The sequence below is a fragment of the Phalangium opilio genome, unplaced genomic scaffold (assembly GCF_054372755.1).
Source record: "Phalangium opilio isolate 3A_F unplaced genomic scaffold, DU_Popi_V2 ptg000113l_1, whole genome shotgun sequence".
Classification (NCBI taxonomy): domain Eukaryota; kingdom Metazoa; phylum Arthropoda; class Arachnida; order Opiliones; family Phalangiidae; genus Phalangium; species Phalangium opilio.
Genome location: NW_028324209.1, coordinates 8521218 through 8549141, shown reverse-complemented (window position 1 = coordinate 8549141; position 27924 = coordinate 8521218). Strand labels below are relative to the sequence as shown.

The following is a 27924-nucleotide window of genomic DNA, read 5'->3' as shown; positions in this document are numbered from 1 at the left end:
ACCAATCGAGGCAGTTTCCCCCCATGCAACAATCGCATATGTATAGGCGGAAACATTCAGTATAAACGCAACCATTAAAGAAAAGTGCAATTTAACAAAAAAAGGCGAATACTGTAATTATTTAAGCAATAAGGAAGCAATAAATCAAAGGGTGCTTTAAATAAGAATGCCGCCACCAAATGTGCGCAGAAAGAGCGTAAAAATGTCGCGAGACACTCGTGTTGAAACCAGAGAAGGGGTTTCAACTCAAACCAGTTTATTTATTTATTTATTTATCTATCTTCTAAAGTTTAGAAGTTTTAAAAAAAAATAAAACTTTCATGCAGAGCTAGGAAAAGAATTTAAATTCAAAATTCTCGAGACTCTGGTAGAAACCAAACTGTTTTTTTTTATTTATTTTTATTTTTATTATTATTATTTGACGTTTTAGTAAGGATACGCTTGGGCAGTAAATAAAAACTTGTCTCGGGACTGGCTTTTATACAGAATTGACTTTGACGGCTTGTAAAACTATAGAGGGAAAAAAAGGGTTAGATTCCCCCTCCCCCCAAACAAACAAACAGGTTTGACCAGATACCAGAATGATTAAAACTAGATACATTAAATTCATTCTACAGAGGTGGACGTATATATATATATTTATATTAAATTGGTTGAATATTAAACGAGTCGCGCAATAGGGTGTGCAAATTTCGTTTTTTAAAAGAAAAACTCTGTTACTTTTTAATAAGAAAAACAGAGATATCCTCAATTAATTTTGCCAAAATGTTTTTCCACGCAGACATGCCTGGAATTAAATTCGGTACCGCCGAGTAACAAAAATAAATAAAATATGCACCTCCTCGGGGGTCTTATAAAAAGGTTTAAACATGTCATAGGTCTTTTAGTTTGGTAACAAATTCTACAGCCATGCAGAATGAGTCAAAATTGTCAAATAACCGGTAAATTTACATTAATTCAGAAATACTGGTCACCGCGCGCAACTAGCGGAAGTCATAGCGGTATCGCTCCTAAACTAACCTGTATTTTTAAAGTAAATAAATTTTAATTTGTCATTAGTGCCTTTGAATTAATTGATAATTTATTAATTATAAATATTTATAATATATTAAACACACCACAATGTTATCGCAACATCATAATCTTCATTAAACAAAATTATTCATTAATTAAATCTAATCTTGATTTCATTAAAAAATTAATTATGCGGGTAAGACCAGTAAATTTAGTATAAAAGATTTTCTTATATCATCAGGTATAACTTAATTCAAGTTAACAAACCACTTGAATATTAATTTATACTTTTCAGCTACGCGCGTGTTTATCTTAACGCAACGTAGCTTATAGAAACGGAGTTTGTGTGTTTGTTGGTTTGTGGCGCGTGTATGTTTGTGGACTATCGTATACGCGAAAAACAAGGTTCTGAGAGAGAAAGTGATTAAATAAAGAACTATGTAATAAAGAGTTTTGACCATTCCATTAGCTATTTCAAGAGAAACCAACACACACAGGAAGGAAGCCCTTTTAAGTTATGTAGCTGGCGCCAAGAGGCAACGCCAGACGGAGCCCGACTTCACTAAACGCGGAAGGCTAACCAACTTGCACTGCCCTGCCTCTAGAGGAGCTTCTTAGCGCGAGGGAAATAACCCAGGAAGGCGGCCCCGCCCCTGTGGTGTTTGCTTAACTTCTGGAATTAATGGAATAGTCTATAGTGTTCAATCTAGATTTTTATGGAGCCGCTCACGTCTAGGCTATGACATCCTGGGGTCACACTCATCGCGACAACTTCCGGGAAATACCTAAAGGCTTCTACTCTATTATCAGACTTTGAAACAAAGAACAGGAGCTGCTGAAGGAGCGATATTCCTAATCTAACGACCAGTTCTTAGCGCTGACAAGCTTGGAATTTTCTATTTATACTCAATCCAAAGTTTCATGTAAATCAGTAAGGAAATATTTTTTGCGAGTTACGCTGACACACGTAGCTATGAAAATTGTGAAACGGCAATTTTTTCTTGTTAATTTTGAAAGTGTTTCTAAACGAATGTATACGGGTTACGCTAAAACAAGGACGAGTCGTTTCGCTTTGGGCACGTGCTAGTGAAGTACGGGGAAGGTTGTATCGCAAAATCGTGGGACCTTAAACGCAAAAGTAAAGCCGAGGAGACGTGGGTGTTCATATTAAAAACGTTCCTACGCCCGCACCACTATATAACTGTAGTAATACTGTATTATACAGCTATGGAGTCATAAACAACGTTTATATTCGAAAAATCCCAAAAAATATTACATATAAATGTTAATTAGAGTAATTCTTAATAGGTATGGTTTGAATTTGCGCTGCCATTAACGAAAATGGTGAGCTGGATGCCAATACCGAGAATATAGTTTTCCAATAAATTGGATTGGTGTTAATTACAGCGCATTCAATTACTTGCCCTTCAATGAGACCTTCTTTTCAATATATTTTCTACTATAGTTCTGTAAATAGTGCGCAACATGATGAGCTCAAAACAATATATTTTTCATACTTTATAAGAGTGGCAAAGCACGCAGACAACCCCATACTTAACAGTAACATCATACACGTATTGTTATGATTTAATAATAACGGTTCCATATTCGCGTTAACTTAGGCCAATGGACTGAATATACGGTTAAGTAAAATGAGAAAAAAATAAAATGAACACATGCGGTATCAATATATATATGAAAGCAATTTGCGTGTAGCGGCAACATTGACGCCGTGACGTATTTATTAAATACTTTTATCAAAGTTTAAATTCGAAAAATATAAAATCGAAAGCGATATAAAGGTGTAAAAATCGAGAACACCTGTTGATTTTAAAATAAATAATTTTGTTATGAAAATTCAATATTTGTTTCATAATTTATTTTTATTTCCCCATAAAATTCTGCAATTGCTAAATTTTTCTCTTAAATTTATTAATTTAAATACTATTAGGTTGCTAAACATTAGGACAAATTAATTCTGGGTAAAACGTCAAAGGCGCAAATGGCGTCCGAGAGAAACCTTTAAGACGGATTCTAACTAAGGGCCTTCCACAGCAGTTAACTGCAGTTATCTCCAAATATTTTGTACCATGCACAATCTTGCCACAACCCGGCGTTTAGGAGTATCCGGAAAACGCGGTTTACCCGTTACGACAGTTCCCTGTACAGCGGTACAACAGGGATGTGAAAAACTATAGTCGTCTGTGATGGTGTGGGTTGGGTTAGTTGAACTCAAATAGCACTAAGTTAAATTTGGTTATTTGTACCTACCCCAATAGCATTAGGTTAGATTAGGTTATTTGAACCCCAATCGTATTTGATCAGGTAAGGTTAAGTTTGGTAGGGTTCTTAATAGGTAAGGTAAACTGTAGTCTTATGAATTTCGTTAAACATTGCATGCTATTTCTAAAACCGCCATTTTGAACAACGGTGTTTTTTTTTATTTTTTTGGAAATCACGGAATTTTCGATTTCGGGAACTGCTGATAGTGTAATGGCGCCTACCAGCGTTTGCCTACATAATGTTCTATGGGAAGTTAACATGGCGTGCCACTGCTCTAAACAACTTCTAATTTCAATGTAACGACGCGCTTAAATAAGGGTTGATCGTAATGCTACAATGTTTCGGGTCTAGAACAGGACGTTCATTACGGGTGGAGGCTCCGTTGGTGCCACTTAAAGATGGCTTGATTACAGTGGCCAAGCCTGGTAAAGGCTAGTTAAGCCAAAGGCAGGAAGGAACCAATGGGGCCTAGTGCATTAGGTCTGATTGGGTCCTGCATTTGGCAAGATAAAATTCTTGTTCAGAAGATTAGCCAGGATGTTAGAGGTGATAATGGAACCGTTCGCCTGTTGATTAGGGGTTCGTCACCATCCCAATTAACGAAATGTAACTGTACGTAAAGAATAAACAAACATACATACATACAAACAAACAAACCCCTATCTCAAACATATAAAAGAGTTTTCTTTTTTTGTGCCAACTATGTGGAGGAAAAAGTTCAGCAAGATCGTGCGGTTAAATTGAAAACTACTTTCTTGAGGCAAAAGAAAGTCATACCATTGAAAAACGTAACGATTTCAAAACGCGCCAAATTTTAATTTACTTATTGAAGGCTAAATATTTCTTCATTACCTAAGTTATGGCTCAACAATAAATAAAAAAAATAATAATTATAATAATTATTTCTTAATTTTAAACGGGGAAGTAAAACAGGCATAAAAATTTAAGAATGACCGGCGGCAAATGTACGCTATTCGTATATTTCGAAACGGTTTTTGGTAAAATGCCCGCGATACAAAAATGTTTAAGAAATTGGAATTATATTCGACTTAAGAAAAGCTCAAATTAGTCAGAAATAATAATAATAAAAAAATTGTGTCGCATTTCTTTTATTTATATCAGAGATAGATTTAATTTTAGAAGTAGGAATGGAGAACGGTTAGTATTTACTTCAGTACGACTCATAGCCCAGTATAGAGCCCCTCCCTCCAACTCGTAACTAAAATTTTAAATGATCTGATTGGCTGCTCACTTAAACTACGTTTTGATGACATTGCTGACGGAGATGGCGAAAAATACGTAATTCCTTTTTACCTCTGTCGCTATGACCCGCCTCTTCTTTCATACCCCTCCGTCCCGTGGAAGGGGGTCCAGGACTTTGACTCGCGCCCAGATATTACTCTGTTCTCCATTCCTACTTCTAAAATTTAATCTATCCTTGTTTATAAATATAAAAATGTTTAATGAAATCTTCTACTTAATTAACTAAATTTTCACCAACTTGAAAAATATTACGAATCGGCGCTCGAAATTTTAGTTTTTTGTCAAATTCAATTTCTTAAACTCTCTATTATCTTAAAACGATATTAAAATTTAAATTCCCGGAAAATAATGCGTTTATCAAACGGTATAATGTGACAACTTGAGCTAGGGATACCTTGAGAATTGGTGTCCTTGATATGAAAAACAAATTAACATCAATCTATTTAACATATTCATTTTATCATAATTATCTTCGGGTAAATTGTTTTCTAATGACCCTGACCTACGTTCACCGAAGTTGATAATCACATTTACGATTTCAAATAGAATTATTCTGCTAAAGTAATGTTTTGACGCAACTCACTAACAGCACACTGTACAAGTTTAACTAATGTATTTTCTTTTATTCATTTGTTATTTATTTTTCTATAAATTTTATTTATTTAATTGGAAACTTATTAAGACGTAGTTGATTAAGGAAAAAGAGGTTCGTTATGTCGGTAATTGCTAACAAATTAGTTGTTTACTCTTCAATCGAAGTCATTTTCTTAATTAAAATTAAGAACTCGTCTATGTGGCACTTTATCCTTCTGGTACACCGCGGCGCATTTACTCACCGCCTACGTTATGTTATCCTTACACCACCTCACTTAAATTTTTGTTGTGTCTATTTCTAATTGATAAATCTTTGCACTTTTGCACTTTGCACTGTCAAAAACAATCTAGCCCATTTCCAAAAAAAAAAAAATTAAAAGAAATACTCTCCTCAAATTAATATTTATTTTTACAACGTCGTGTTAAAATCATTTTAGAACTTTGTATTATTAAATTACGCCTTTGCAGCCAGTATTTATACACTGGTGTATTAATGCGCGTCAAGTCTCGGTTATAGTGTCAAGTGACGGTGAACAAAAATTTAATTTTGCAGATTGAATTACAAACGTGAAATAAAAACAATTATCAATTTGGGAGAGTTTATATTTTAGAAACGGGATACTTTAATTGGAATATAATATGGCTTAACTGGTAACACGCACTCTTAATGTATAGTTTCGCGATAGACAAATTATTAAATATTGGATTTCCTGAATGAAGGTTTCCGTAATTGGCCAATCGTCTAGAAACTATCACATAAATGGATAGTATCAATTTTAGAATAGAATAGAGTTTGTAAACCTTTGCCAGTCTTTATGCTTTGATGTTAATTTACAGGCGCTAGTAGATAAATAAGTCCCAAAGTATGTGTTCTTAACCAATGATTTATTAACATAGTTTAACTGATCCCAAAGCAATTACAGGTAATGCTCATTTATTTCTCATTATTCACAGGTCCAACTTGACAATATAGAATTTTTTTAAATTCCAACTACTTGAAACCCGAGATATTTTTGGCAATGGGGATTTGAACTAAAAACAGTAAACAATTACGCAGTGTAGGCGTGAATTATTTTGGCAAAAGCGGATTTTAAAGGAGACGTTGTAAAAAAAATTATAATTTGCGAAGTTGGCACATTGTCTCTTTTCACCTACAAACATTCCACTAAAACAGGCGCATTATCGGTGTTCTGAAAATAGGACTTTGATTCTACTCTATATCATGGCTCTCTAGCAACATGTTCAAAGAATATAATCTGAAGTTTGATGAGCAGAGCAGAAGAGCAAACAAAAAGGTGCATGAGCCTGGGAAGAATCACGTTACATAACCAAAGTATTAAGAGAGAACAGAGTGTCATCCTTCTATTATGCCCTTCTGTTAATATTAACAATAACCAGAATATTGGTCGTTGCTAATTGCGATTTACAAGTAGGGATTTTGGTACTATAAACCCTACTCCGCACCTAGAAGCCTCAGAACTTAGCACCCTGAGGCCACAGCCTCGTTAATAGCCCTAAATCCAACCCTTTTTTTTTTTACTAAGTAATAGTTCTGAGTGACTGATTGAAAATAAACGCCCAAATTATACACTATAAGAACGGTTTTTCCGAATCCGCGCATACGATCAATTGAATGAAATGGTGTCCAATCAGAAATGTAAAAATCCTTCCTTATACCGTTTCAACAGATATTTAAAATAGTGGTACAAAACTAAAGCTAAAAAAACAATTAAGGCTTTGTCTTAAATTAATATTTATCAAAAAGGCATGCGTAGGTTAACGGTAATAGTTAGTATAGGGCGCTGTCGGTTAGCTGTGGCATAGGGGCTAGCCACCACACCTCTATGCATTGTAAAGGCGTTAGATAAGTGGCAATAAGTCGCAAGATGACTTGGTCCAATTAGCTAGCTAGCGCTGAGCTTAAAAAAAAAAAAACTTGAAAATGATACAATCAAAACACAGCTACATGCACGGCATGCGGGGAAAAATTGTAAATTTAATTTTAAGTAATTTCTGATTACGTGTACTGTGGATTTATAAGGAAAATAATTAAAATCGTCTAATAAAACTAGTTTATTTGATTTCATGCCAACAGTGTAATTATATGTTAAAATATTTAATCACTTATATAAAAATGAACGATGATTTTTTAACATTATCTCTCAATTTGTTCCCGAATGCCGGCGCCTGATATCAATTGAGCTTTTATACAAGCGAATGAAATCAAGGCCACAGTCGCCGTGATTCAAAGCGAGTCTCCAAAATATGCAAATTAGTTTTAAACGCATTTATTTGGGTCACTATATCTGATATGGCCTTATACTTCTGATACATTATTTAAATTCGTTTAAGAGTTGATTCTCATCTGTTCCATTAGCGTCAAGGATGGAATGGAACTGTACAGAACACGTGATAGAATTAAGCAAGAGCGCTTGATAAATGGATTTTGTTATCAGGTGTACAAAACCGTCGTTAACAAAGAGTTCAAGAAATGATGGAAGGAAACGAAATCATTTAATTTTAATTTAAAAAATTAGGTTTAACACGTTCTTGCGCAGAGAGTTTACACCGTTTTCGGTCAATTTCAAGTAAGATAAAGTCAGAGTAATTAATTAAAGTCTTAGTTAATTCCGCTTTAATCGCACTGAGTCAGAATTACAAGGACCCGAGAACGTTTAGGTATAGTTTTCACTACTGAAAATTCCTCTCCCAGCTCTCTCAGCTTAAATTTCACTACAGCAGCAGGTGTGAGTGAAATCATTCAAGTACTGAGTGAAATTGAACTACTATCCTTTGATTCACTAACAACACTGGGGGAAAGGCAAAAACACCCTTAGTCAGGGTGACAAAATCCTTCAAAATATTTTAAAAATCCTCAATTCTTTCGTATATACATATCGTTATTTTTAATTTATATATCATACAGATTAAGGTTAATTTTTTCTCCAAATTTATTATCAGTTATATATAGATAAGAGAAGAGTACGGAACTAAAAGCCTCCGCTACAAAAAGTGAAAGTTATTTGCAAATGATTAAAATTTATTCAAATATATCTGGAAATATTCCAAATATAAAAGAGTATATCTATATAGTCTATAATATTATCTAACCGCAACAATATCATCCCTGATAAGTCTTGTGTAAAAATATAATATCACATGGTCTATACAGGGTGTTTCTGAACGGTCTATTAGGTGTTCTTAATTTGGAAGCTTCCAAGTCGAAAATATAATATAGGAGATTTAGCCGTCCGGGCCACCGTTTTCAAAATATGATTATTTGTGTTTTACAAACGACCCCATAATTAAATTAGAGATCATTGCCTTTCAATTTCTTATACTTAAATTTAAGGGGGTCATCCGTAAAATACTATGGACAACCTTAACTCGAAAACGGTGTCCCGGACGGCATAATGTCATAAAACCTTTTCGACTCAAAATCCGATCGTCCAAAGAACATCCCCCATAATTTCTAACACACCTTTCAGCAACACCCTGTATATTTGAAAAATTCCACTTATATACACACTGATCACTGTTGTATCCAGCTCCCCTTGACCTTGAGAGGCCAGATAAGTTACATAACCTTCTTATAATAAATACCTATCTATTTCATTCCTAATTTAAACGAAATATTTATAAACGGTAATAAAATCACTCATGTACTAATTATCGTATCTTTAAATATTATATTATTAAATATGAATATTTAATATTCATTCACTCCATGCTTTTAACACTAAAGGATAGACTAGAACAAACCAAACTTGATTTTGAATACAATGTACGTCTCTGCACTATCTGCTGTCAAGTCTAGCTTTCAACGGTTATGTCACGCTTAGGTTTGATATTTATCATACAAATTATTATTCAGTCTGCAGTACGGCGAGCGTCATCATACTCAAATCTGTTTGTTGCACCAGTAACACCCTCCTCCATGTTTTGCACAAAATGTTACACCCCAAAATTATACCGAGTGGTTAATAAACTCTATAATAAAGCTATCAGTGTATAGCGTATTACGTAGCTCGGGAATTTTCGATAGTGCATTTATATAATTAAATTTTAAAAGGAAAGAAATTTAATAACAAATAAAACGGTTAACGTTGACAGCAAACTGACACTTTTGGAAGAGCGGCAGCGTGTGGTGGTCTACATAAAGTGACGCGAGCGGCGTCTGTTAACACTGGCTTCATTCCAAAGAAGAGTGTTTACAGGGTTTATATGAAATTTAAGAAACCAATACCACTAAATTAATATTCTTTGAAATTCAAAGGTGTCATATAAAGGTCGATCATGATTATTGATAATACGGTAATAAGATTAAAAGTAATTAAAATTTGATTAAAAGGAGATTAAAACCAGCGTTATTTGATAGTTGCCTAGAGTTGCCTAGATGTTATACGTATACATCATCCAATTAAAAAACAATTCTAACTATATAGTTCACTGGACTGAATGATGAAACGTCTATAATCAATGTTATATATTAATTAAAATAATTTTTATTCATATAAAATTACTCTGGCTTACTTCTTTATAATCAAGTTTTAATAACTAGCCTTTATAATATATAATTTAAACTGCGCAGATTAAGAAATATCAGAAAGCGATAATAATTTAAGGATGACACTCTGTATCCTCTTAATACTTTAGTTATGTAACATGATTCTAACCAGGATCACCCTTCATGTTTGTTCTCCCGCTCATCAAACTTCAGATGGGCATCGCACCCTGCTAGGGTGAATTCTATAACTGTTTGCAGTACTAAATCCTCAGAAATCAACCCACAAACCTTGATTGTCTTGACGTGGGACAAAAATTAGTCCACAAGCGCATGCGCCTTGGCAAATAGTTAAGCGCTAATAGAGTAATGATTTGGGAACTATTTATCGTGTCTGCATGTGATTCGGTTTAGTAACCTTGCTCCAAATGTTAAGGGATGTTGGGAAGAATCACGTTACATACCTCTGGAAATATATAAACTTGCATGCACATCGAACGTCTATTTTCCTGTATTACTAAGTTTACTTAATTCGAAAACTAATATAATGCAATTTCGGCTAATGTTTTGAATATAATTATGATTTCCCTAACTATTAAATATATTTTTGATTTCGTTGAATTCCTTAAAAGGTTTTTCTCTCTAATTTCCCAGAAATGTTTACTTCCTCAAACCTCACTTCCCACGGTCTTATGAACCCTTGTTTTGATAAAAAGAAATTGAACGCTATTTCTAGACATCGGAAGATACTGATAGCCACTTGATTTTTAAGTGCCGAAAAATGACAACTTTTTAAACAGAGTATCCATGCCAAAAGCAACAAGGAATGAGTTACGCGATGGGCGGGTGAGTATATAGCTTTCGATATATATTGAAAACAAACTAGATGTGTCTCCGGAATACATAATTCAATCCATGGGTAAGAAATTGACATATGGCTTATTTCCAAAACATTATAATTAGTGACTTCATAAATGCCCCAAGTTTAAAATTAGTTTGGGCTATGTAGTCCATCGTGTAAACCAACTAATACTGTCAAAAAGTCAAACTTAATGTCTCTATAAAACTGTTACTGAAGCAACGGAGGAAGCATATAGTAACCTAACCTAACCTTTGTGCTCATGCATTGGTAACACTCAAACCGTGTTTGACTTGTGAAATGTTTACGTTAATATTAGTTTCTTAAATAATAGTAAATTAACTTCAATTTGTTAATAGTTATTAACAAAACTATAGCATGGTTCAAACCTTGGGTCTGCACGCCATGTTGTAACCATATGTGCTCATAAACCGAGCCAGCAGATAGCTAAAAGCCTATACCGTTTAAATATATAAGTAAAATCTAGCTGCTTAGTAAATTGAAAAGCAATTAAGGATAATTAAGACTATAGTCTGGTACTTGAATAAAAACACAGATCCGTTAGGGGCCAATTTAGTAAAACATTATCATAATAATTCTAAAGTAATAACTTTAAAGTTTTAAATTAACAACTATTCAGTTTGTAACTAACAGTGTAAATTAAAAAATCTTATTTCTATAAAATTAAAACTAATATTGACAATTAGAAAAGCACATAACTGCGCATTTTCGTATGATTTGAGCAATGTGCAATTAGTGCACTTATTCTATTAATAAACCTATTTTAAAATAAGGTTTCATCTATTGCTTATTATATTCAGTCTGAGCCAATATTTGTATCAGTAAATTCAATATCTGAAGTTCTTTTAAAAAAACAAAGAAAAAGAGCAGTGTTTGAAACCCCAGAAATTTATCGGAAACTGTTTGCAATAGCCGTGGCCGCTATAAAATTTTCGCCAAATATGATTGCAGGCGGGCGGCGAGTAAGATCGCCGCGGCACCACCGTGTTGGTCTTACGTAAAGTTTCTAGAATCAACGTCCCTATAGATCGTGCTAACGCAAAAGCGCGGGAACGTGGACGGAGAAGCCCTAGACCGGGAAGGAAAGAAAAACATTGGCGAGCGTCGAGACGTCCGAGAGAAAAAGCAACTAAACTTCCGAATAGATTTTGTTGCCGTCCGTCGAACATGGTGATTGAAAAGATTTCGATTCCAAAAGGCTACCAATTATCTAGAGAGTTCTTGATCTGAATGGCTTACGGGCTTCCTTTATAAACTCTGATACAAACGTCCCAAATTGTCAAAGTTTCAGTTAAAAAAAACGCATCAAAAACTCCCACGCCTTTGCGTCTAACGCTACAGTACACATTTTTGTTTTCAAACGTTGTGGTTGTACTGATAATACTAAGCTTCGCGGTTGTATAACAGAATCGCGTCATATTATAGCGTTGGAAGAAGCTTTCTTTACACTAACATTGAATGTTAAAAATATTTAGGCGTTTAGCGATTGTACTTTAGCGTACGCGGCTTTGAATATAAAAAATACTTGGGTGCTTATCGCGATTGACTTATGGGTTCTTCGTGTGGCAACATGGAGAAGAAAACCCCAATATGGCACGCGACATGAAGAAAACTCATTATGGCACGCGACATGAAGGAGAAAACCCAATATGGCACGCGACATGAAGGAGAAAACCCAATATGGCACGCGACATGAAGAAGAATACCCAATATCGGACCCGACATGAAGAAAACTCATTATGGCACGCGACATGAAGGAGAAAACCCAATATGGCACGCGACATGAAGGAGAAAACCCAATATGGCACGCGACATGAAGAAGAATACCCAATATCGGACCCGACATGAAGAAGAAAACCCACTATCTTACGCGACATGAAGAAAAAACCCCAATATCGCAGGCGACATGAAAAAGAACCCCCAACATAGCACGCGACATGAAGATAACCCTTTAGCTCGTTACATGAAAAGATGGCCCTATCACACGTCTCATAAAGAATATGACCCCATTGCACACGTCACCCAATAAGGTGCACACGACATCAAAACGCTGACAATGTCACCCAACAACAATCATGATGATGACCCTTTCTCGCAAAAGTCACCCTTATGTAAAACGTGATATCAAAACTCTGAAACTTAAAATTAGAGCTTCACGAAAATGACCATGATAACAACTTTCTCCCTAGAATCCCATGTGCAATTTTGCGAATGTTTCGTGATTTAAATGAAAATAGTTTTAACTGACTTACAAGCTGTGCTGGAGAATGGGGACGTAGTTGAATGCTTAAAACTAGTTGATAAAGTCGATGATATACTGGGACGCGGATTGAAAGTGATGGTTTGATGCAGCGAACTCGGCAACGGTCCCGCGGCGGAGAGGGTCGCCGGTAAGTCCCTAGTAGAGGGCAAAGGACGAACCCCTTCGCTCATTCTAGAGGGATGGCTGGCGATATCTCTAAGTCTATGTTCGTTCATATTCTGCTGTCTTCGAAGGGACACTTGGGCCGCCATGACCCTTTGCCTCTCCACGATAAGCATACACTTGTTACAGTCACATCCCGCGAAAGGACAGTATCTCTTATGGCCTTTAACTGCCGTTTTACGTCCGTGATTACGGCACCTGGCGCATTTTGGGTTTCTAGCATTGTTGGCATTGTTCGAGTCCTCCCTCCTGGCGCCAGGGGTACCTTGAGGCGTCGTTGACCCGTGCCCGGACCCCGGTGACCCGTTAACCACGAGAGACAAAGGGGTAGACGATACGCTACTTCGGCGACTGTGATCACTCATTTTATTTACAGTTTGTTTCGGGATGCAAGCGCGTGGATGCGACTCGTCAACCCGGCCCGCGAGGTAAGAAGAGGCCCAAGTAGAAAGGCTTAGGAATTAGAGCTACTTCTCCTTTCGCGCATCGATATCGCGAGCGCGTCTGATACTGGACTGGAGCGAGAGGAAAGAGTTGCTGGCGGTAACCGTTCCCCGCGAACGGCGCTGCCAGCGTCAGCCAGACTCGCACGTGGGGACTGACCTCTACAAAAACGAGCCGCGGAGTCTGGCGGTGAAAACTCTCGGTCTGGAGAAGGATAGAACGCGCTTCCGCGTTTTGACATTGAAAAGATGGAAGAGGAAAGCGGAGGAGAGACGCGAAGATCGCACATGGCAACAGACCGAGGGAATCCCTCCAAACGACACGCTCGCCCGCCCGCCCGCCCGCGACACTTTGTACGTACCACCGTATATTGTAGAGCGCTTCCCCATCCTTTCAACGGATACTAATATTAAATCCCCTCCCGAGTCGTGGTTAAAGGCTCGTAATAACGGCCCAAGAGCATACACGCGCCTATAATACCATGGCTGCCAGACTTAATCACCATCTCACCCTCTCCTAATTTTCAGACCGATTTAAAATTCTTAAAAGCCGCCCAGATTTATGATTATCAATTATTTTCACCTCTAAAAAGGTTTACACGGAAATGAAAACTGTGTAAGTCTCGAGTCGGTTGTAACAAAGGTTAAAGGTCCCTTTTGATATTTAAATTTGGTGTTTACTAGGCTTACATCGCAACATATTCCAGTTTCCAGTGAGCATCTTTGGTTAAAAAAGTCACTATTGACCAAGTTTCCAAGTCGAAAAAATAACGTAACATTCCCACCATAAATGTTACAATAAAATCAGGCACGTAATATCAAAGTATCAATTATCTTAAAGCGTCCCTTCATTCCAACCCTAGAGGTAACAGCGCCGCTTAAGTCCTTGAATATTACTAGCTTTCCACATGGTTACCAAAAGCTCTACATTGCGGGTGGCTGGCGAGACCATTCTGCCATCTATCCTAGAAGCTTCAAACTAATAACACTCCACCACTATCCGTAGAACACTTTCGATGCGAATGCGGGCGTCTTAGACCAATTAAACATCCATCCTTTCATAACTGCCACAATTTCCACGGACTAGTAGACAGGTGCGAAATGGTATACCGTCTTATCATCATAATTGTCTTAAATCTATAACAGTCTTAAAAACTCGTTACTGAAATGTTTTACAAACGTATAATAAACCGTATTATCTAACCGACTGATCTAGTTTCAGGGATTGATTTATGTTTGGACAGAGACCACAAGGTTTCGAAACCTATAGAAAAAATATAATAGACAGTTAAGGGCTTTCCCGGGTCCCATTCCCAATAAGGAAGCGAACCGTCAGTTGTGTCCTTCAAATCTACAAGTTATTTCTACGAATACTCGTACAAGATGAACAGGACATCACTAGGTGTTTCGCCTCTCATATTCTAGTTCCCTTAATTTGTCGAAGTGTTGATGACATTAATTTCAAACTGGCGAGTTACAGTGTTGCTAAAATACTCCCACTCTGTACTTAGATTAGAAAGGACCATCTTCGTAATTAAACAAAGATATTCTTAGCAACGTTTCTTAACACCAAGATGACAATTATTTAATTACTTGAACAATAGATTCAGAAGTTCGCATTGAATTCAACACCATAACCCTTCAATACTCTCCATAAGTATGGGTCTAAAGGAAGTTGGATACGAATATCATTTATAAATACGTGAAAGAGCATACCCTGGTGGCGAATTTAAAGGAAACCGTAACCATCGCCTACACAATGATCTCTGACCCTGTAGTGTTCCCTCTTCCAAGCTCTGACACTATTCGAAACCCGACTCAAACTAAGCAAGGCAAATCAGAGGAGTCCATGCCTCCATTCGGTTTCGGTTTGCAAGATAGGTGGCGCTGCATTCTCTCTAATTTCCCATGGTGTGGACAATGCCCCTATGGCAAACTCATACTTAGGGAGAGTATGACGGGATTTTTCCCAAAGATATCTTGGAATGGGGGTTAAAAATAAATGTGGTACATCCACCAACAACCATCAACGGCTCAATATCAGACTAGTTTCACAAATTGAGGATCAGGGATGAAAGTAAAAATAGGGATGACGGAGAGTTTCCTTGATAGGTCCCGCAAATCGATTCTAGTTCCTATATAAGCTAGGGCATGGCCTTGCGTTATCGCTTAGGTTAGGTCCCGCCATTGATGCTCTTCCGGACCCCGCTCTATAGCTACTTTTAGTTCTCCAAGGGCTGTTTCGTGTGCCCTTGAAAATCCGTCAGTAACAAAAATAAAGATAAATCAATAGGAAGCGTCTGGGAGCACTTCCGCGTTCTAAATAGCCCTCTTTGCCTCGCGAGAATACATACCTTCACGTGAACCGACCCGAAGGGAGAGGGGACAAGGATAGGGGGTGGAGTACTTTCCTAGCTCTTTCATAGCATCGGGGGAACCCTTAACAATGTTGAATTAAATGGAGTCATAGAATACATCGGAGTATATAGATACTAATTAAGATCATTCGAGTTTCACTTTAGCCAAATCCAATATACTAACATAGGCCTTGTTTATAGACGAACGGAGACATTTTAATTATTATCATTTTTATAACGAGTGTAATCCAGACAAATGAGACGTATGATCAAGATTTGATTAATTAAGTAAACGTTAAAAGTTCCGGGGAAGTAATTAATTTGTAGGTTCATATTTATACTACAACAAATTTCTATACAGGGTGAGACCAATCAGACCAAAAACTTATTTCCAACTGCTAACTGAAACATTATCGGAATGATAAATGTCAGACCTATGATACTGTTAAAGATAGACGGATCTGATTTCAAGAGTAGTATTGCGACATTCTACTGGAGATAATTGGCGTTCGTTGGATTACGTTTCATCTTGTATAAACAGGCAAGAACCCAAATTAGATCCGAGATCGTATGAACGAACCCTTATGTATGGGGGGAGGGGGTTTTTAATTGGACATACCTTACACTTCGCTCGAAAGAACAAAATAATGGCGAGAAGAGGTGATTACGGTGTGACATAAGTTCATAAGATATGTTCCATAAGTTTGTCACTGGTTACAAGCTGGAGCTTGTCATGAAGTGACGTAGGTCATAGATTCTCGTAAAGCGTCGCCTGGTGAGGCGCTATCAAATGCTTAGTAATGCAGACTGAATAGGAAGATGGACTGCAAAACAGAGTGTAGTCAATTCTCGCTTCCGTCGTTCTCGAACTAGCTCTAGTAAGTCTCTTGTATTGCGAAGTATAGGTAGTGTTAGACTTATGGAACATATCTTATAAACTTATGGTTGTGACTATTATGTCTTAAAGTTCTACAAGTTCTGTTGGGCCAGCTTGATCGAGGAGCGTCCCCCAAGTACATCGGTTTCTTTTTCCCAAGGGCGAACCACTAACCTTTCGTCAAAACAGTTATTGTATCTGTTAACCGTGGGTGTCTTTAGAGTCTGCCACCGCACTGACCAGTCTGTAGAACGCGATGCTATTTCCTTATCCAAGGAAGATCGCCCCCCCCCCCCTCCAATAAAAACGGGAGAACTTAACTTAAGAATATCATCTTCCTCCATCTTTAGGTTTCCAATAAATTTTATATACTTTTTGTATTTCTTTGCAATATAGCGATGATGTGATGTTTACGAAGCTATAGGCCAATTCTATCTTTTAAGGTTCTCGAGTCTTACGGATTCTCTGTTTCTTCTTTTACATGTGGGAGTTTTTAGTGGCAGAAATATTTTACCGAATTCAGTTACTTTTTATATAGCGTGTGGTTTAGTTTCTTGGAAAATTCTCAAGGTTGAACAAAAATCAATTCCTCGAAGGTTATTCCGCTCGCGTATCCCTTTTTTTCACCGAAGAGGCTCCATCTTGTGATTAATGTAAGCGATTGACTTTGGTTAACAGGCCAGTTACCTCGTCTAAAAGCTATTACTTAACTCCCACAGACTGAAAGTGGCTCATTCAATTACCAATTAACATTGATTTTATGGCCAATATCTCCTACTTTTTACACGGTTAATAGATTTTAGGGGTCACTTTTGCCATCGATTTTTTTAAGTACGAGATATCGGATTATTAACATCTAATTTGTGAACGCAAATAATCAAGAACTATCATAGGTACTTGGCCTTGAATCTCAATTAAGGATGAACTGGTTTAGGTCGGTCAATTAGCAGTATAAGAGTCTATGCATAAGCTCAAAAATTGCGAACTAAGAACAAAATTTGACAATGTCACACTGTTTACAATAAATCTTCTTATAAAGTACAGTTCAGTGTATTTTTGCTCAAATGGCAAAAAAGTCATGGAACATTTTCGACTTAAAATCGCAAACAGAACACACTGTACTTCTACTTCTGCCACCCTCTTTCGGAACAACCTGTTTAATGAAAGATGACCGCGAAGTATACGAGGATGGGTTTAGAATTTTAGTCTATGCATATTAGCAGAAGTATATAATACTTCTCTTCGAGAGAAGTGCACCACAAAGCGGGGGAATTGTAACATGAACCTTCAATAACATCATTTAACATTTGGAGCAAGCCTACTAAACCGAATCACATACGCGAGAAATAGTTCCCAATTAGCGATTAACTATTTGCCAAGGTGCATGCGTTTGCGGATTAATTTGGTCCCACGTCAAGACTATCAAGGTTTGTGGGTTAATTTCTGAGGATTTAGTACTGCAAACAGTTATAGAATTCACCCTAGCACGGTGCGATGTCCATCTGAAGTTTGATGAGCGGGAAAGCGAACAAAACGGGATCCCTCGCCTGCATGAGAAGAATCATATTACATAACTAAAGTATTAAGAGGATACAATAGCAGAGTGTCATCCTTCTTCTAATATCCCCTTCTGATCTTAGTAAAACGTGAAAGATGCTATATTTAAATTAAGGATCTAGAGGAAAAATTCTTCTCTCTTTCTGTCTCTCCCATGCAGTTTCAAAAAAGGTGTATGGGTGTTGATGAGTGTCAAAAGCGGAACCTTTAAATAGAGCGCCTTGACAACAAGATATAATTTTCCGTAATCTTGTTTCAGAAAGCTTTTAGTTTTCCCGATAGGAAAAGGGGAGCCGCGCGCAAGATGAATAATGTTAGCGCGTGGCTAATCCAGATGGCCACGAGCCAAGCTTCCTCTAAAACAACTATTGCCAGTACCCTGCTGGCCTTGAAAATAAAAAGCTAAAGTGGTTAGTGGACCCTGTTGAAAAATTCTACTTCCGTATTCCCCGGTATTGCGCAAGGAACTTTTACGAACATTGTTGGCAACTTTCCAAATAAATCATTTACTTTTCGACAGAATACGCGATACTGTTAGTATAGTGCGAAAATGAACGACATATTTTATTAAATTACAAAACTAACCCTTCCTTTCAATTCGGATCTAGTCAATTATCGCGTCGGTTTCGAATTAACTCTCAGTAAAGCTGTAGAATAACAAAGTAGTCATATTGTTTGTAACTCTGCCTCCTCCACATTATGAGCAACACCGTAAGTTCATAAGATTTTTTTTTTTTTCCATAAGTTTGTCACTGGTTACTGAGATCTTGTCGTGAAGTGACGTAGGTGAAACGTCATACTCTCGTAATGCGATAAAAGGAAAAATTGTCGAGTAATGTTCGAAAGCAGAAACAAAGTGTCGCGTGAAAGGATACAATCACATAGTAAAAGTTTAGAGAAATAATTATGTAGAATTTTTAAAGGAAATTAAAGTTTGACTCATGCACGATGTCACGGCACGTTTTGCACAAAGCTACGAAGGAAGCAGATCACGCACTTAGTTTTTGGTTTTGATGCAAAAATCGGCCTTAACTGAAATAACTCAAGCTTCTAATGTTGAAATTGTACGAACACATAAACTTTGATCGAGGTAACAAAGATACCGAAAAAGTGTGTAACAAACAGTTTTATAGCTGTAGTCATAATTTAGGTCCGAATTCCGGACCCTTTCATATTAATATGTGAAGTAAATATTTCGAAATTCGATACAGTGATGTAGAGTTGAAACATTGTCCAACGCGATATATAAGGACCTTCATTTAATAGCTGTTTACTGTATTAATTCAATTGTCTATTAAAAATAATTATATTTTTGTAATGAAGACTGCCTATGGTTTCGAAGGTTTAATTATAGTTTACTTGGGGCTCTACAATTATACGCTTGCTTTTTACGAAATGTTTCTCACGATATCATTAAGATATAAGTCATTAAATATTTGTAACAATTTACCAGGAGTTTTAGCTCCGAAGCGTAAAACACAGTTTTTTCCAAGCTTTTTCGTCATTTAAAGGGAGCGTGAAGGTTTAGAAAAAGCTGATATTTTTCGCTTTAAAATGATGAGTTCATAAGACTCACCAAAATATTGGCCTTGATTTTTTTATATACTTTCAAAGTTATAAAAACCCGAAATGAATTCGACAATTTTTACTTTTTTTCAGAATTTTCTTTCAAGCCCGAAAAATCAACTTGTTCTTATTCTTCACGCTCCTTTAAAAAGCCCCTTCATCTGTGAGAATATTCTAATTAAAACTAAACTAAGTCGAAATATAATCTCACGTCTAATAATGGATAATCCGTAGTTATTTATTCCTTCGTGTTAATTGACTTTAAGAGTTAAAATAAAAAATGCATTTTTTTTTTAAATTGGAGCCACAGCGACTGTTGTTTGTATATTATTTTGAATAATTAGCTTGGTAATTGGCTATAATTATAACAGAGTTTAAGGTTTCGGAAAATACAAGCTTTCAATTGTAAATACACATTTTTTAGTAAACAGGTGATGATGCTTAATTATAAACGATTCGGATGAAGAGGTGATTAAAATAATCGTCAGCATTCATTAAAAATGCAAACAATTTATGAAACCGAAAAGATACGAGTGTTTTTTTCTTTTTTGAAGACGCTGCGGCGGTTAATTATTTTTTCTCCCATTATAAATAATCCTAATTAGTTTTTCTAAATTATTTAACGTAAACTATTATTAAATCTCAGAATAACGAGAATATGTCTGAGAGACTGAGATAGAATTTTATCAACATTCATTAGAGTTAAGAACGGGTATAAGCGAAGTCAAAAGTGCGTGGGGGTCAACATTTTAGAATAGTAGTGAAATAGGTTTGGTGAAACCTTTAACTGGATTAAAAATGCGTTAAAACTGTCCAACTTAGCCAGGTCGGACTAACTAGTCTAACAAGGTATACAATTACCACTTGGTAATACATTTCTAAGCTCAAATTAATCTCTTTACAATTATTTATAGCGTTAAAAATTAAAAAGGACTTTATTTGACTTACCATGCAGTAGACTTGTAGCAGGCGAAAAACTGGCGCGTCCCGATTCTTCCGAATGGCGGGCTTTGGCGGCATGCGTCGAAGACAATAGGTCAATGGTGTTGCAAGGGGGGGGGGTAGGCAACCTTGACTCAGCGCCACCCGAGTCTGAGTTGACACCAAGTTGCGCCAAAAATATTATCGCTTTTTGAAGCTATAATTAAACATAATAATTACTAAATAATATTAAATTGTTACACGGCAGCAAAATATAATTTGGCTTATAAAATGAGCCAAATGAAGAAAAATGAATTAATTATCACCTTAATTAGTGATTTTCTTACTCCTCTAGCTTCCAGCCCTATATCCTTAAAGAGCCAATAAACACTTTAGAAAATGAAATAGGGTGTGATATATAGTACCAAGAATTCATTGATCCATTACATCTTCCAAAAGTTGCGTATTGTCGTCTGCTACGACATCTCCTTATAGTACAAGGCCCAAAAACAAATTCCTGGATTTCGATTTTGGATTTTGGAAACACGTGTTTAATTTTAATTACGAGTAATTCCGTTGTTTTTCTGATAACTATATGAAAACTACCTTTAAGCTATTCTACGTAGAACTATTAAAACTTGTAAGTATTTGTTATTTAAAGCACTGTTTCTAAAATTACCCAGAGTTAGGAGTTAATGTAAGTGTAATTTCTTGGTAGTTACCAAACACCATGAACTTTGTTTTGAAGCAAAATGGACCAGCAAGGAGTAGACTGGGTAAAATTGAAATGGAGATAAAAGATGAACGTAAAATTGAATTAAAAACGCCCATGTGCTTCGTTTACACTGAATCTGGTAGTGTCCCACACATTACTTACGATGTCCTTGAGAAATTGACTTCCGATAAACTGCCAATGCAAATGCCTTTACCCAACGTAATAGATTTTGAAGAATCTATTAAGAATTATGGAAAAGGAATTGGCCCTTTTGTGGGGGGTACGTCAGATAACTTAATATACATTCCAGTCCAAGACCCAGCGAAAGAAACCCAATCAGGATTCAATGTTAAAAAGGGTATCTCCATATGGAATTACGGCGGAAGAATCCCGGTTAATATAGACAGATTCATGAAATTACAAGAAAGCTACCAACCCCATATTTATCAATGCCTAACTGATAGTGATACTTCGAAAGAATCATCTAATAAGAGAGTTAGCCATTCCGTTAGCCGCTCAATCGAAATGTTAGACCAATGTTTAAAAATACACAATGAAAGTAAAATCCTTAAAAACTCAGCAATATTTGGGTCAATACAAGGAGGTTATCAGAGAGACGCTAGAAAATATTCCGCCACTGAAACCGCTTTGAGACCCGTAGATGGGTTTGTAATAGAAGGTTTTCACAACAATGGACCCGACGTTACGTCAATGCAGTTTGAAGATATTAAAGAATTGTTAGAAGATGTTATTTCTTACTTACCCGAGAATAAACCAAGGATTATGCATGGAGCATTTGACCCGGAATTTATATTAAAATGCGTCATGGCGGGGATTGATATGTTTGATTCTTCTTACCCTTATTTGGTAACAGAACGCGGGTCTGCCCTTGTTTTTAAGCTACAGGCAAAGTCACAGTTGATTTTAAGTGAAACAAAAGAAATACGCCTAGAAGACGAAAAGTTTAAGGAAGATTTTAGCCCTATTTTAGAAGGTTGCGAATGTTACACCTGTAAAAGGTTTACGAAAGCTTATATCAATCACTTGTTAATTACATTAGAAATGCTCGGTAGTACATTGTTAATGCTTCATAATCTTCATCATTATCTTGAATTTTTTAAAGATATACAAAATGCTTTACAAATAGTAAAAGAATAACTTTTAATTTGATTCTTTAAAAACAAAAATCTGTTCTAAGTCATTTGTTATGAATTAATTGTTTAAAAAAATGTCTTTCTACTGTAACATTAATTATTTTCGAATTAAAATGTTAATATCATTAATTCTTGGTTTTATGATTAAAAAATATTTCCAGTCTCGCCAGGCCTATTGATAAATAGGTCAAAATTTATGATTATAAAACAAATTTTAGGCCAATATGTCAGATACATTACCTTCCTTAAGTTCGTCCATTGGTTTAGTAAAAAGAATCCTAAACCATCCTTTTTCAATGCTTTCAAAATTAACACCGGCAGAGATAAGTATTTGACACTCATCTACGATGGCTTGAAACAAAACATTTTCCGATTCATCATCAAGCGGGAGTTGACAAAACTATAAATTAACATTAAATAAAATCAATTAAAACAATATCTAATACAATAAATATTGAAATTACTATTATTAATCCTTGCTTATACATTTTTCGACACCCTAATAAAGCTATCTCAGAACTCAGAAGCCTTAGTGTGACGTCACCCTTGCTATTTGGCCATAGAACCAAAGTAATACCACCAACATGGCCGCCCACTGCCAAAGCTAAGCCCGTTACGTTTTACCAAGGCACTGACGTCACAACTGAGATAGCTCCACCGTCACTTCACGATAATTGCTTACTTTAGACAAATTGGCCCATATAAAGAACCCAGCTTCAGATTTTACATGCTCAATGTTCATATCTGTCAATCTTCCACTAACAAAATCGTAGGCATCTGACAGTCGCGATGAAGATTCTCTGAAGAATGTTTCGCACCATGATAAATCTTCTAGAATCCTAGCCGTAGTAACCATAATAGGAAAAGATGGCGCCTGACAAGGACAAATAGCCGACCAAGCATTTTGAATTCCTTTATTGTAAGTATGAACAAAACCAAGGCGAAATTTAGTCAGCCCAAAATCCTGTTCAAAAGTAGCGGAAGAAATTGATAATAATATTAAAAACTATAATACACCACTTTGACATTACCTAGGGCGCCACAGCGGGCTACTGCGAACTAGTACTTATTAAGATGGGCAGGGAAAAAAACCGCGAGGGGTTGCGCTTTTGCTAGTAGGGGTAACAAAGAGCAGTTTCTAGTCTTTCCCCTTGCGGCGCTTCGAGCGCGGGGCATCGGGCATGCGCGCAACAGAATGTCGAAGTGGTGTATTATTTCTCGCGAAGATTTGGTAAATTATAAGGTTTAACCTTGCTTATTCCATAAAGAAAATGTGTTCTATTTGGATCGGGAATATTTTGAAAGCTAAGAATGCTTTTAAATTTTTCTTTGTTGTGGTGAATGCTATTAGCGTATATTTCATCTACTATCAAATGCAAACTATTCCTAATTAAATAGAAATAATTAAATTAGTAAATTACACATAAGATCAATCAAGCATAGTTTAGACTTTTGTGTTGTCATTAACAAAGTACACAATCAGATTTTTTTTTTTTTTAATAAAAATTAAAAAAAAAGGCGAAATTTCACTAAAATAAGCGAAACAAAAGACACACTGAACTGAACCCACAATTTCTAAATACTTGACAGGTTATTGCAATTATTGCACTGTTATTTGTCAGTCACATTTTGTGTTGGGACCACAACAATTAAATGAAACTTTTTACATACAAAAATTACAAAACTTATTTTTTTTGTCAACTACAATCAAATATTTACAACATTTTTCGCGCGGTTTTCTAATTGACATTGAGGGAAGTAAAATTATACATTTCATACTTGGCACAAAAATCCATGATTTCACGTAACAGCTCTTCACTATATATTCGACCAATTGGATTTCCAGGATTGAGTATTAAAAATCCACAAACACGTTTCTCCTATTGTGAAATTTTTTACAACTGAAGATTTCTACCTAACATTTATGTAAAAATATTTACATTTTTAATAGCACTATCATAAGCACTGTTCACTTTATCCATAGTTAAGTTAAAATTGTCCTTGGCAAGAAAATAATAAAATTATTATTATTATTATTCATTTTGTAAACAAATAACGGGTAAACAACAGAGGTAGAACTGTTAGAGGTTGCCTTAAATATCACTAAACATGCCTGGCTTGTTAAAGGAATAGGCCACATTTCGAGCAAGGACCTGCTGGTAATCATTGTCTTAATCTTTGGGTATTGTGGGGTTACACAGAGAACAACATCTGAAAAAGTAAAGGAGGAATATTCTCTGGGTGTTCATTCAGTGAACAAAGGAAAGATTAGACTCAGTAAAGTAAAAAGTAAAAATAAAAACAATGCCTCCTGGATCTCCAATGAAATGGCATAAAAGATCCAAACAAGATAAAGCACCAGTTGCAAAACGTAACTGAAATATAACATTGTGAAAAATATAGCTTTGTTTATAATTATAAATAACAAACAACTAGTAGCATAAGTTTATAAGTATGTTCCATAAGTATGTCACTACCCATACTTCGTAATGTTAGAGGCTTAATGAGAGCTAGTTCAAGAACGACGTGAGAATTGACTACACTCGGTTTTGCAGTCCATCCTCCTCTTTAGTCTGTACTAAGCCTTTGACAGCGCCTCACTAGGCGTCGCTTTACGAGAATCTATGACGTTTCACCTACGTCACTTCATGACAAGCTCTCATTAACGAGTGACATACTTATGGAACATATCTTATAAACTTATGCTAGTAGGTATATTACATTTTCCATGTCTATAGGTTTTGCTACATTGAAAAATTTATCTAAGTAAGAGGCAGCTGCCTTTCTAAGTCTTAATTTAAAGATGTTTTAATTTTAACACAATATAGATATATTGAAAAATAAAATCAAAGTGTTTCATTACCTTGGAATTCCGTCCTCCTGAAAATAGTCGTACATATTATAATTTTCAGTCGGGCACCATTCATCAAAGGCAAGATGAAAGACATGTTCATCCTGAAGCTAAGGGGATAATTGGCATGATATTTCTAACTGGTGATGTTGAAGCAAATCAATTCTTCAATCTTACTCTTTTCTTTATTAAATCGTGGCTCAAACCATTTACAGCTGTACCCATATTAATGAATCCCTGCAGATAAAATAATTAATTTAGTACAAAACTTAGAAATAGAGTCATCATCATATTGACAATTTGCTAACTGACCTTTGGATTCGTGAGCTGGTTAAACGGATTATTTAGACTTTCAAGCATGTAATTAACAGAATTACTATCTTTGGCAATATTTTGACATCTTTTCGATAACTCCATTATAATTATAACAATAAAGTTATTTACAAAACTAATAATAATACAGCAACCGCGGAACGGGGAGTGAGGAGGGGAGGATAAACGCACGTGTCTTTTTTGACAGACGATGAAGCAGACACTCACGTACTTCGCAGAAAGAACGGAAATAAGGAATTTTTATATACCATTAATTTTAAGGACTCAGTCTCACACGGAGTACTTTAAATTCAGTTATTGTTACGTTCCGTAACATGATAATCCGAGTTTGTTATCTGTTATTTACAGCCATACAAACTTCTAGTCAAAAATAATTCCCCATAGGCACCGCCGAGATTCGAACTCAGGATCTCCTGTTTACTAGACAGGCGCTTTAACCAACTAAGCCACGGCGCCACGGAAGATATTCCACCTGTCACTCCTCTCCTCTAGTCCTGGAAATTCCTTCATTCATCAATTACCTACAAGCACTTTTAGTTTAAATCTTAACTTTGTTTACTACTCTCATGTCCTAATCAAAAATTCCTATATTATTTAATTACCTATAAGCAATAGGTTCACTCAATTCCTAATACTCGTTTATTATTCCATGTTAAACTTAATAATTAATTACCTATAAGTACTTTGTTAATTTACTTCTAATTCTTTATTTTAATATTCTCACGTTAAAATCATAAATTAATTCCCTATAAGCACTGTTCTTTTAAATCTTAATACTTGTTTACTTTTTTTTTTCTCATGTTAAAATCATTAGTTAATTTCCTGTAAGCGCTTTGTTCATTTAATTCTTAATGTTAATGTTTTTTTACAATTCTCATGTTAAAATCTCTCATCAATTTACTTATAAGCACTTTGTTCATTTAATTCCGCTATCTGTTTACTAATGTTACAACCATTCCGTCCGTACCCCAAAAGCCTACGACTTGCCTGTACGTAACTAGTCCAAATAAATAAAATATATATCAACACAATTGGCCGGTCCTTCGGTTTCAAATTACAAAATAGACTAGAAAACGATATAATGTAATTATTGCATTAAATATCGCAACCCATCTGCCAAGCCTATAAATATTTTCACCTACCTTTCTTCAGAAAAGTCCAAATTTCTGTCTCTCACTCGGAAACCATAGGGGGTAAAAACGATGCAGAGAGACCCAACTACTCTTTAATATTTTGTTAATTCTTGCTTAAAAAAGGTATACCCTAGAGAGGAGTGTCGATAAAAGAAAAAATGAATTAATCTTGTTATCGGCTTATTTAATTTATTCATTCCTTCCTAATGTGTCGGCCTTACTTAGTATATTTATCACGTGCTGAAGGCATTAGCAAAAAATGTCTCGTTGTCACTTTGTGAAACGCTACTTCGGGCAAGACAGTCAGTCCCCTGAGAACTTCAACTCATGCCCAATTTCCAAGAGCAGTAAGCAAAGTGCATAGATGAAAGTAGCGCGAATACCCAGGCAGGTAACCCAAACACGAATGGGTTTAATAAACTTTACCCATTCAATGTTTGGTTTAATGAATTATAAAAGTATAGCAAATCACGTCATCAATCTGAACGAGATATTCCAACTTTAGAAACTAAGCTACAACATTAAGTTCTAACAGAAAACTTCCTATGATGTGATTTCGGTAATCGGATTCGATTCCTATTTTGCCTAGTCAATTAAATAACTGGACTGTAAGTATTACAAAAGATACGGTGAGAAAGTTTCTCAGAATGAAAGAGATAAGGGAAAGAACGTAAGTCACGTCGTATTGAAAGAGCATTATCGGATCGGATTAACCTAAGAAGTTGGGTAAGAAGCGAAAGACCGCGACTTCTACTGACCCCTGGGAGTTACATTTCAGTAAAACCGCAACAACGTCCCGCGCATAAATGAGAAGGATATAATTTTATTCAACGTTTACCATTGGTTATCCGCAATGAATCAACACGCGCAGTGTTTCTGATAAGTCCACCATAATTTATAGGGTGTGTTATTACTGAGTAGAAAGTGTCTACAAAATTTAGTTCCGGAATTATAGGCACCCAAACGTTGATTGACCCCTAAAACAGGGGAAATAATTACACCTGTGGAGTAAAACATATCAATTAGCCTTCAATAATCTTCAATCTAAGAACTT

General features: G+C 35.9%; 4 protein-coding genes and 1 non-coding gene across 7 annotated transcripts in view; 1 reads left to right on the top strand and 4 right to left on the bottom strand.

The window, feature by feature from the left end:
- LOC149623764 (uncharacterized) overlaps positions 1-13486 on the bottom strand; it is an 84709-nt gene extending 71223 nt beyond the window's left edge. The window contains exon 1 of the mRNA XM_089853016.1: positions 12791-13486. Coding sequence (XP_089709142.1) covers positions 12791-13328 — 538 coding nt within the window. The 5' untranslated portion in view covers positions 13329-13486. The remainder of the gene's footprint in view (positions 1-12790) is intronic.
- Positions 13487-21159: 7673 nt separating this feature from the next.
- LOC149623763 (queuine tRNA-ribosyltransferase accessory subunit 2-like) lies at positions 21160-22678 on the top strand. The gene is made up of 2 exons (XM_089852979.1): positions 21160-21324; positions 21403-22678. The coding sequence occupies exons 1-2, from the start codon at positions 21280-21282 to the stop codon at positions 22555-22557; spliced, it is 1200 nt and encodes a 399-aa protein (XP_089709105.1). The 5' UTR covers positions 21160-21279; the 3' UTR covers positions 22558-22678.
- Positions 22536-26218, bottom strand: LOC149623761 (putative inactive 1-aminocyclopropane-1-carboxylate synthase-like protein 2). 2 transcript variants are annotated; one of them, XM_089852977.1, is made up of 12 exons: positions 25717-26216; positions 25582-25641; positions 25417-25514; positions 25275-25344; positions 24862-24928; positions 24667-24764; positions 24494-24553; positions 24333-24433; positions 23804-23939; positions 23236-23517; positions 22794-22953; positions 22536-22725 (listed from the first exon to the last, which is right to left on the bottom strand). In XM_089852977.1, the coding sequence occupies exons 1-12, from the start codon at positions 25819-25821 to the stop codon at positions 22679-22681; spliced, it is 1284 nt and encodes a 427-aa protein (XP_089709103.1). In that variant the 5' UTR covers positions 25822-26216; the 3' UTR covers positions 22536-22678. The 2 variants fall into 2 exon arrangements, with proteins under 2 accessions (XP_089709103.1, XP_089709104.1); XM_089852978.1 differs by lacking the exons at positions 24667-24764; positions 25275-25344 and having other exon boundaries at positions 25717-26218.
- On the bottom strand, positions 26120-26193 carry TRNAT-AGU (transfer RNA threonine (anticodon AGU)). Its single transcript has one exon. It is a non-coding gene; the product is annotated as a tRNA-Thr (tRNA).
- A 1112-nt stretch (positions 26219-27330) lies between the features above and the next one.
- The window catches only part of LOC149623758 (uncharacterized), a 55980-nt gene continuing 55386 nt past the window's right edge, over positions 27331-27924 (bottom strand). For both annotated transcript variants that reach the window (XR_016374860.1, XR_016374861.1), the window contains one exon: positions 27331-27871. The gene's annotated coding sequence lies outside the window, so the exon portion shown is untranslated. The remainder of the gene's footprint in view (positions 27872-27924) is intronic.

Bases quoted from the DNA above. Each gene is read 5' to 3' on its own strand.
- LOC149623763 (XM_089852979.1), top strand. From the start codon at position 21,280: ATGAAAACTACCTTTAAGCTATTCTACGTAGAACTATTAAAACTT. The intron at 21,325-21,402 runs GTAAGTATTTGT...ATTTCTTGGTAG, and splicing joins ACGTAGAACTATTAAAACTT to TTACCAAACACCATGAACTT.
- LOC149623761 (XM_089852977.1), bottom strand. From the start codon at position 25,821: ATGGAGTTATCGAAAAGATGTCAAAATATTGCCAAAGATAGTAATTCT. The intron at 24,929-25,274 runs GTAATATACCTA...GTTATATTTCAG, and splicing joins AACCTATAGACATGGAAAAT to TTACGTTTTGCAACTGGTGC. The intron at 23,940-24,332 runs GTATGAAATGTA...CTATTTAATTAG, and splicing joins ATCATGGATTTTTGTGCCAA to GAATAGTTTGCATTTGATAG.